The sequence below is a fragment of the Syzygium oleosum genome, unplaced genomic scaffold (genome assembly GCF_021117445.2).
Source record: "Syzygium oleosum isolate NSW1041296 unplaced genomic scaffold, Sole_v2.1 Sole_v2.07, whole genome shotgun sequence".
Lineage (NCBI taxonomy): Eukaryota > Viridiplantae > Streptophyta > Magnoliopsida > Myrtales > Myrtaceae > Syzygium > Syzygium oleosum.
The window spans coordinates 4,655,537-4,666,208 of NW_026607491.1; the positions used below are offsets into that span (position 1 = coordinate 4,655,537).

The 10,672-nt window shown below is 42.7% G+C and overlaps 1 protein-coding gene across 1 annotated transcript; it reads right to left on the reverse strand.

Annotated features, from left to right (window-relative positions):
- Positions 1-1,182: 1,182 nt before the first annotated feature.
- LOC115674456 (L-ascorbate peroxidase, cytosolic) lies at positions 1,183-4,286 on the reverse strand. The gene is made up of 10 exons (XM_030596851.2): positions 4,131-4,286; positions 3,764-3,892; positions 3,488-3,662; positions 3,243-3,308; positions 2,301-2,349; positions 2,135-2,220; positions 1,828-1,907; positions 1,631-1,733; positions 1,497-1,555; positions 1,183-1,401 (listed from the first exon to the last, which is right to left on the reverse strand). The coding sequence occupies exons 2-10, from the start codon at positions 3,880-3,882 to the stop codon at positions 1,386-1,388; spliced, it is 753 nt and encodes a 250-aa protein (XP_030452711.1). The 5' UTR covers positions 3,883-3,892; positions 4,131-4,286; the 3' UTR covers positions 1,183-1,385.
- Positions 4,287-10,672: the final 6,386 nt, after the last annotated feature.

Below are 10,672 nucleotides of genomic sequence, written 5' to 3' on the forward strand. Positions count from 1 at the left end.
TGTTGGATCTCCACCTCCATCATAGAATTCACTTCTTTCAAGTTGTCTGACGGCTCTCAACACTCCCTAATAATGTAGTTGAAGATGCCATAGTTTTTTCATCATTTATGGATTGTTGCTTTTGGCGGATGAAAATTTCTGTTGTTGCTTTAACTTTTATTGTGCATGACTAAAAAATAAGTTTGACACTTTCCAATTGCTTTATATTTCTGTTTGTTTTGTACCGTACTTCTCGCCATTTTGTTGCTCTACTATTTTGCGGTTGTAAATTAGGGAATGTTTAAGTAAAATTTGTCTTTTCAAGAAATAAAAAAAATGAAACAAAAAAAGGATCGATCGGTTTCCGGGTAGACCCTGGAACCGAATTGGACCGGGTCAGTTTAAAGTTTCAAAAAAGTCGGTTCTAGGGTCTGCAGGATAAATTCCATAATCCAAAAAATTGAGAACCGATCCCTATAAGGTAGATTCCAAGTTCCAGGATTCGAACCTACTCACCTTGAAACCCTTCATCTCTAGGTGCGACAGGTCAATCACATTTCTTTCTCCCTTAATCAAAACATACTAGCACATTATCTTATGACTATTCTTTTCAACCAGGCATGAGAAATAGATATTCCAAGGTTTTTCTTCTCTTTCATTTTGGAGGAGAGCAGAGAGACCTCCTGGGTTGAATCTTTTCGTGAGGTTTTTTTCGGCTAAACATTGTCCAGCACTTAACTCATATTTTTTCCTTAACACTTGCTGAAGGATAAGGAAGTTTCCTCAATATAAGAGAAGGAACTACGAGATACGATTGGAGCCCTGAGGGAAAGTATTCAGGTAAACTGAGGGGACTGTCGGTCCACAAAAATTCGACGATAAAAAGCATAAACTTCCAAGGATGGCTGGGTTCATAACATAAATGATCGCAAAACAGGCTAGACCGTCAGGCTTTAGACCAGGTTTCACTTATTAAGGTTTAGAATTTAGTGTAATCATAGGATGCACCCATAAATATGGGAGACAAATTCGGCGGTCGCATGTCCCAAATGTACCAAGTAATCTCGCCAATGCAGCTTGGCGCATGTATTGAACCACGAAAACATATATACATCAAACTTACTTCCACATCGAATGCTCCACATGTTGACCAACAGAGGCAGATGGATGACAAATCAAGGAAAAGGAAAGGAGCAGAAGGTATGCAGAATGTGCTCTTATTTATATAAAGGATGACTTTCACAGCATTCGGTCCTGAAATTCCGAATCTTTAACATGTTCAACAAAATTAACAAAAAGCATCCAATTTCGCCAACCGACAACCAAATAGAACATTCCACATTCTAAACCAAAAAAGCATGTGACATTAGATTGTAGCACCTGCTCCGACCTTCAACTTCAAGTTCTTACGCCGCAGCAAACCTGCAAAGAAGTCCAAGTTCAATGATAATATTTGCCAAAGAAATCGATTAAGTATACATTTAAGTGTTGAATGACTTTCAAAATTTAAATGTTACCCTAGCTCAGAGAGCTTCAGATGGGCTTCAGCATAATCTTCAAAGAACGCATCTTCATCCTAAATCAAATATAAAGTTCGATGAGCTCCAGCATACAGCAGCACAGAAATTTTGGACAAGACAAAAACACACACCGCAGCATATTTGTCAACAAGAGGGCGGAAAACAGGGTCAGCAAGAAGAGCCTTATCAGATGGCAGCTGAAGAAGTCCTTCCTTCTCTCCGCTCAACAATTCCCTAGTCGAAGATTCAAGCAATCATCATATGAGCATGCAGTCAGCAATAACTGTATCCGACAATGGATTGAAAACGGGAAGATTAGAAGCCTCACTTGAAGTACGAGTTGTCGAATATGAGAGGATTCGCTGTCCAGGGTCCCTCAAATCCAGACCTCTCTTTGTGGCACCTTCCCTGTTAATTGAGTGCCACCAAAAGAGCAAAGGAATGAACTTAATGCAATAACGGGATATGACATCAGCTTTACAGAGCATATCACCGTGAAGGAAAGTAAAGCCAATATAATTTGGTGGCAAATACGATAACATAACACTGCAACACCAACAAACTTATCTGCTACGAATAGTATCCTACTTAACAAAATCAGAATTCATGAAAGGATCTTAGGTTTGAGCACGAACCAGGGTATGCCCACCAGAGAGGGCCACAATATCCTGGTCAGAAAGGCCCATCTGAACACTAAACACTTGTCTCAAGTGGTCAGAGCCTGCAAGAAATGTCGAAGATATGAAGATAGATTAACATTCAATCAAGGATCTATATTGGAAATGCTGGACATAAACTGACCCTTGGTAGCATCAGGCAGACGGCCCTCAGGAGGTGGTTTTGGTTTGTCCTGGATTTGGTGGATAAATGTGAAAATATGTCAAGACAAATAACGAAGTAATAAGCATCAAGATGAAAGCCAATAGACATTACAGCAAAGTGCAAACAATTATGAATGCAGAAAAGATGCAAACCGAGACAAAGCAAAAGCTTCTAGGCCATCGAAAATGTCAGCGCACAAAACGCAGTACAGCATCCGGTTAGAAATCACGTTGCTTACATTATCTCAAAGCATATCAGTAGACATCTCTCAGAAATTTCCGAGGGATCATTACAGCACACATATGCTATGTTAGAGGCTTCCACACGTAATAAAGATAGTTTGGAAAAGTGAGCGCAAGCGCCCAGGCATGCACTACCCAGATTAGCAAACCAAAACACAACAGTGTTGGTTAAAGGCGATCTGAAAAATATTTTTTTAACGAAGTTTCCAGAAAGAATGAATCTTAAAACAAGGGAATAGTTTTACTCTACTATCAGAACATTGATATATCTCCTGCAATTCCAAGAAATGCATACAAGATCCACGTGGTCAGGTTCAAGGGGCATATAAGAACAGCAACCGTATAAAACTTCAACATGCCTAACGAGAGAAGGCATCAAACCAGATAATATATAGAGGCCAAACGTGTTGTGGTTAATATAAGAACTATTTTCAGCTTAGGACATATCAGAACCCAGTATGCGTAATTCCACTGATCTTCATCATCCCTCTTCTGCTTCTAGACACATCGACATTGCAAGTCTTTAAAACACAAATTATATGCAGTTCTGTACTAAAATCTTTGGCATCTCTCACGTTAAAACCTTAATTGCGGGTCATATTACAACTGCGTATATACAAATCATGTATGAAGGCATAGATCCTGCCATGATAAAAAGAAAGCAAACAAGATCACCGACCTCCCTTCCAGGGTGAAAAGGGACTTCAGGTCCACCAGTAATTTCCACAGCAACGACGCCAGCCAGCTGTATCACATTGGACAGCACCATTGAGTCGAGGTCACAAATAAATGTTATTCAGAACAAAATGGTCGTCCACGGCTGCATAAGCCATAAAAAAAAAAAAAAAAAAAAAAAAAAAAAACCAGATTGCAAGACTTGCTCTCCATATGTCCGCACAGTCAAAACGGAACAAAGGAAAAGACCTGGTAGAAATCAGCATAAGTGATGGTAGGGAACTGATCCTTGATCGGCTGCAAGAGCCTGACAGCGATGTCAAGCCCGTTGTTGGCCCCGTGGCTGAGCTCTTCCGCGTGCTTCATGGTCCCAAACGGACCACCAGTCTTCGTCTTCACATCAAAGGTACCAGCAGAGTGCCACCTGCACACACACCCAACATCGCACAGAGATTCTCACACCACTATCCACAGCCCTCTCCAAAGCCTCTACGAGAGATCCCTAGTCAAAGAGAAAGAGCGTACGCGATACGGAGCATGAGTGGAGCGCAGTTCTTCTCGGCGATGAGGCCCCTCAGCTTCCTCTTGCATTTCTCGACAGCCTTCTTGTACTCCGCGCTCACGGTCGGGTACGACTTCCCCATGATTCTTCCCCTATCGCACAACCAACCAGATCAAAACGCGCGCGCGCACACAACTCATCACTCTCGGATCGACAACACCCACCGCACCACCCAGCGCGAACGCAGGAACGCAATCCACAACAAGGCGCGACGACGATCTAAACTCCGTTCCAACACAGGCCCCAGGGATCGAACCGCGCTCAAGACACAGATCGAAACGAAACGCGGAAGAACGGAAAAGCGTCGACGATCGGCGAATCGGGACGTACCTTCGAAGCCGGGAATCGAGGAACGGGCGGCGAGGAACCCTCTCTGAATCCCTTCCGCTAGGAGCTCGGAGGAAGAAGAAGAAGAAGAAGAAGAAGACGAGGTAGCGAGCAAGAGAGCACGCGCAGGTCCGAGTCAAACAGGTGGTAAATAGGGGGAGGTTAAATAATAAATAGAGGGTCGCGCACCTCGTGATCCGGGAAAAGCCTTGTCGCCGCGCTCGAGCCGTTGGATCTCTTTTGCCCCAGATCCTGCGGCCGCATCGCGGCCGGGGGCGAGGGGGACGGGATTGGATTGGACGGCCGAGGGCGCTTCCAAAGGCGACAAGTACGGGCGGTCCTGATTGGCCCCCCCCCTTGAGGGTTTCCAAAGAGAGAGAAAAGGAGGCGTGACGAAACGACGCGACGTGTGGCCTTGGACGGACCTGTGAAAAACCATGGGCTTCGCTCAAGTCGTGTGGCCCCCACGCGGGGACGTAGCCACCCTAAAAAACGTCGAGCCGAACGGAGCAAGGAAATTTGGAGCAGGGAATCTTAAAACGTTTTAATGTTTTTTAATTGCCTAAAAAATGGGAGGGCGGCCAGAAATGGGAAATGACAGGGTTGCCCTCGTGGGTTGCGGGTTAATTTACCAGAGTAAAGTTGTGTGGGGGTATTGGGATAAATTGGAAATTACGTTTTCACTTTCTTTCTTGGGTTAATATCACGAAAAACCCTAAACTGGTACATTTATGACACATTTACCTCAAATTATTTTTTTGACCATAAAAACCCCAAACCCAGACACCCGTGACAATTTTACCCGAACATACCACAAAACCCCAAACCTGCAGTACAATGTGACAATTTTACCCCGAACTAATTTTTAATATTATTTTTAATTTTTTGAATTTTTTTTCGTTTTTTTTCTTCAATTTCAACCTCGCCGATCACGGCCCGGCGACGGCCGAGGCGAGCTCACGAGGGCCGCCCTGCGCCGGGCGAGGTGGCCCTCGCTCGACTCAGCAAGGGTGACCCTCCCGGGATCTAGCGAGGGCGGCCCTCGCCCGGATCTAGCGAGGCGGCCCTCGCCGGCGTCGGATGAGGGTGTCCTCGCCGACGCCGGCGAGGTGGCCCTCGCCGACCCAGCGAGGTTGCCCTCGCCGGATCCGCGAGGCGACCCCTCGCTGCGTCGGCGAGGGTCGTCCTCGCCGGGCGGCGAGGATAGCCCTCGCCCGGACGCCGGAGGCGCCCTCGCCGACGCAGCGAGGGTCGCTCGCCCGACGCAGCGAGGGTCGCCCTTGTCCCCGGGCGGGCGAGGATGCCCTCGCCGATGCCGGCGAGGGTGGCCCTCGCCGACGCAGCGAGGAAGCCTCGCCCGATACCGGCAAGGGTCGGCCTTGCGGACCGGGCGAGGACGACCCTCGCCGACGCCGGCGAGGGCGGCCCTCGCCCGACGCAGGCGAGGGAATCCCTCGCCCGATACCGGCGAGGGTCGCCCTCGCCGGATCTGGCAAGGACGGCCCTCGCCCGACGCCGGCAATGACGGTCCTCGCCCGACGCCGGCAAGGGCAGCCCTCGCCGGCTTCCGCCTCTGGCTAGTCGCCGGACCGGCGACCGGCCAGAGGTTAAAGATGAAGAAAAAAAATAAAAGGAAAAAAATAAATAAAATAAATAAAAATTCGAAAAAAATAAAAACAATAATATTAAAATTTTAATTCAGGGTAAAATTGTCACATATGTACCAGTTTGAGGTTTTTTGTAGTAAGTTCAAGGTAAAATTGTCACAGGTGTACCAGTTTGGGATTTTTTATGGTCAAAAAAATAGTTCGGGGTAAAATTGTCATAAGTGTACCAGTTTGGGGTTTTTTATGGTAAAAAAAATAGTTTAGGGTAAATGTGTCACAAATGTACCAGTTTAGGGTTTTTCGTGGTATTAACCCTTCTTTCTTCTTCTTTTTTAAAAGTAAGAGTACAATCAAATCGTTGCGAGATATGTATCTATCTATATTATTAGGAGCAAACTTGAAAGAAATTTCAATTTCAAACTTTTATACCATCTGCAAATGTATGGCTACCAAAGGATATGTATGAATGTTACGTTTTCAAATTTATTATTAGAGGTTTTTGTAATCATGCATTATTAATTACATGTAATCCTTACATAAGGTAAAAAAGAGGCAATTCTTTTATCCTTGCGAAAAAATGTAAATTAGTAAACAAAATAGGGCTCCATATCAGTTAAATTTTCTTAACTTTTGAGAGTAGACAAAAGGCCTGTTTGGTTTGGCTTTAGGGAATGTATTTGGCAAAATGCAAAGGCCTTTGAGCTAAAAAGGTTTTTCGAAATGCAAATAGTGTTTGGTAATGTGTATTTTAAAATCACATTTAAAAACAACTTTGGCCTAAATACCGTTTGGTAAAAATTATTTGTAAAAAACTTTTGCTAATATTTAAAAAAAAAAAAACTTTCCAACCGACCACCACCGTCGGCCATTGCCATCAGCCAGATCTAGTCACCGGCTAGCCTCGCCTGACCTCAGGCGGCGTCAACGGGGTCGCGCGACCCCCGAGGTCCGGCAACCCTAGGCAGCATTCACCGGGGTTGCGCGACCCTAGGCGGCGGTCGTCGGCCACCGGACCAGCTGCTTGGGAAGACGATGAACAGTGCGCGATGAACAATGCCCCGATTGCATTTCAAAAATGCAACTTCCCAAGGCTCCTCATGGACTCCATTCAGCCAAAGGCCCTTTCCAAGCTTTGGAGATGCAATTGCATCTCCTCAAAAGCTTGCCAAAAAATTTGCCAAACAACTTTGCATTTGCTCAAGGGACTTTAGAGCCTCAAAGCAGCATTCAAATGCTGAACCAAACATGCTCAAAGAAGCTACTCTGCCTATCACAACATTCAAATTCGAATTTTTTTTATATTTATGATTGCGTAAATTATCCATAACACCTATTACATTGAAACCAAGTGAACATGTCAATGTACGACGATGTTTCCATGCGATCACGATTCCCTTTTAGGACAACATCGTTGTTAAAAACGACATTATTATGGACAATATCGATGAATTAGAGTGACAAGAGTGACCCAATCTTCACCAAAGCACAACAGCAAGTGTCATTAATCCCATAGCCATTGCGAACAATATGCTCGACGATCTCAATTCCGAGTAACATGTCCGGCAAGCTCCTTATCTCGTAAGAATGAAGCGCCCGAGAAGAAGCGCAAAAGAGATGATTGTGGATCTGGGCAAGATTATCCGAAATATTTTTCCTCATTTTTTATTTTTTTATCCGGTTGTTATCGGGAGTATACATGTTTAAGGGAAGATTTCGGCAGGCTTTTAGTTGCTTTAATTTATTTTTTTCCCAAATTGAGTTCATTTGCTCCTAAATCATGCAACACACCTTTAATTTCTCAGTCACAAAAACACACACAAGCGCTTGCTTGCCACCTCCACGGCTCCAAGGGAATGCTATGAGGGCAATATAGTAAAAAAAGGAGGCAAAACCGGGGTCAATTTGGTCCTCGCACGTCCCTTGTCGTGTCGTGTGTCCGGGACAATTTTTCCAACGCGAAGTGTGAACGCGCTGGAGCGGCGGAAGATTCTCTCTCGACCAACGACCGCGACGTGTCTCGTGCGAAACCCCTCCGAGCGAACCACTTTCTCCCCCCCCATTATAATTTGGTCGATGATAAAAATAAAAGAGTGACCCGCACGACGAGCCAAAAGAGACTTTTGTAGCATCATAGCACATGAGAAGATTGTTTGTTCGTAGTGTAGACTATTCGCCAAGAAATTGACTGCACCTTACGTGATACGTTAGACTTAAATGCTTCCAAATTTCCGTCTCGAAAGCACGTCATGCTTTGAACTGTTTATTTCGATTTGGCCCACCTATTAATTTTGCATAATAGAATTACCAGGAAAGTCATAAACTTATTGCATTTATACCAATTCGGTCATAAACATTTTAATTTGGCCAATTTAATCAAAGTATTTGCCAATATAGTCATTCTGGCCAAGCTAATGTGGATCCCGGCAGTATCACTTAGGATGACTAGTGCTGACGTGGAATTTTTTAAATAAAATTAGACAAATTATCCACGTTGGTGCCGACCATACCACGTAGGACAATGGACGTCGACGTCACCGATTTCTGGCAAAATTGACCGGAAAGATTACGTTGGCAAATCATCAAAGTTAATTTGAAATGTTTAGGATTGAATGGACACAAATACAATATATTTAGGACTTTCTTTTTGATAATTTACCAAGTTTTTATAAATACAAAAGCCGAGCGGTCGTCCCGCACGTCACTTAGTGTCCATGAAGTAGCTGGTTAGACTAATGCCCATCCTCGTGCGAACAAGGTCGTCGCATGTGAAAACAGAAATTCTTAACAAGGTCGTCGTCATGAACAACAGTTGATGCATTGTTGTTGTTATCGCCGCTCCGTTTATTTCACAAAAAATAATAATTAATCGATCATATTTCTTAACAAAATAAATAAACAAAAAATATTTTTATCATTTACTAAAATATTTAGACATAAATTATTATTGACGTTAAAAATTTTTTTTATTAATTAATTATTTCAAGTGATATACGTAATTATTTTTAAAAAAAATATGTTTCAAATCATTCATTTTCCGTGAAGTAAACGCATCCATAATCTCCAGACAAAAAACCTGTTCGTTCCCTTACCAAATACATAAGTTATAAGACTTCATGGCACAAAAACCCAATCAGAGATGTTGTAGTTTCATCGGTTGCTTTCGAGATCTATTCTAAGATGAGATTGGTGCCATTCGATGTTCCCAAATTCAAATTCAAAGTCACACTGAGAAGCACCGGTGATATGTAGATATCCTTTACTAAATTGCTGAAATGCGAAGCAAATTATCCCGTCTTAGATCATCTCGACATTGGCATGAACAAAAGTATTGATCGCAAATCGAAGAATCGCAGCATCGGCTCATTTGTTGTAGGGATTATCGTGTCGCGAAGACTCATCACGAGAGATGCCATGCATGGTCGAAATCATTTATTCATCAAGCAATGGTTATTAAAGTTGTATAATTAGTCAATGATCCTCTTACATGAATTTATCTACAAAATGCCCTAATCATGTTATGTGCCATTTTCAAATTATTTATTTATTTTAGGAACCTTTTTGTGATGACGGTTCGTCTTTTTTGTTTTTTAACTTCGCTAATTAATATTGGTTTATTTTGTGAAATTATTTGCTATCAACTCATTTAAAACATACTTCCACGATTTTTTGAAATATGGGTTTATGATCCTCAAATATCAATTATTCGTGGCCAGGAATGACGAGGGAGGGACCACTCTTTCAAGTTCATTATTGCGGTGGACGTTGCATGGAAGTGGCAGTGTGAGGCTAGTGATTGCTTGAAATTTTCATGATGTTTACGCTGTTTTGTATTTTTCCTTTTTGTTTAAACCTTTTTGAAAAAAAAATAGGCCTCCTGTCTCCGTAACCATGTTTTCGAGAAGGCTATGTTTGACAACATAATGTCATGATACTTTTAACGGGATCATTACCAAATCGGTCTTAAACCTATCGTATGGATACTAATTCAGTTTTAAAGTTTTAAACTTTGCCAGTATAGCATTAAACCTTTACGCGAAATTTCAATACAATCTTTCTGGTTAATTGGCGCCGAAAATTGGTGATGTAGTGTTTAGTCATCGTAGACTGTCCTACATGACATGTTGATGTTGACAACTTTGCTTAAAACGATGTTCCATGTGGACCGCACACGTCAGCGTTTTCTGGCGGAAATTGACCTATAGGACTAACATTGGCATTTCGTGTAAAGATTCATGATTACATTGGCAAATTCAGAAAGCTTAAGATTGAATTGATAACCGTACAATAAGTTGAGGACTAAATTGACAATTATTCCCACTTTTTTTTTTAATCCATGCATCATACGTTCCTCTTTTATGCTGGTTTGGTTATCTGAACGGGAATTGCGCTAGAATAGGACAAGGTCAGATTAGAACTCCTTCTGATCGTAAAAAATCTCATCGTATATATAGTGCACCTGGGATGGAATTGAAATCCCATGCTCGAGCTCGTCGCGACGTCTAACGAATCCATCAGAACCAAGACTCTCAATACTTCTGCAAGGCCCTCTTCACTTTGTTCGCACCCTGCGATTTGTGCCACGACTGCCCTCCCGACCTTTAGGATTAGTCCAAACAACGGAGCTAGGATGCCAAAGCTGGATCATGGTGGAAAAACCAAAAATCATATACCATATATTTACGTATAATTCATCCATACATTGTTATATATCCTGCTTAGAAAGGCAAAAAAGAAAATTTTTAAACACAGAACTTTCTTGTAACATATTTTATTGGTAGGTGCGACTTATAGAAGTTGAATAGAAGATTAATTTGATATTAAACTAAACTATCGATCGAGCCCGAAACTAAACAGATGAAAGCCCGTAAGACTCGAGGGGGACACTAGGGCAAATTATTGCAGTGCAGTCCGGATGGGCATTTTGTTTTGATAAAGCCG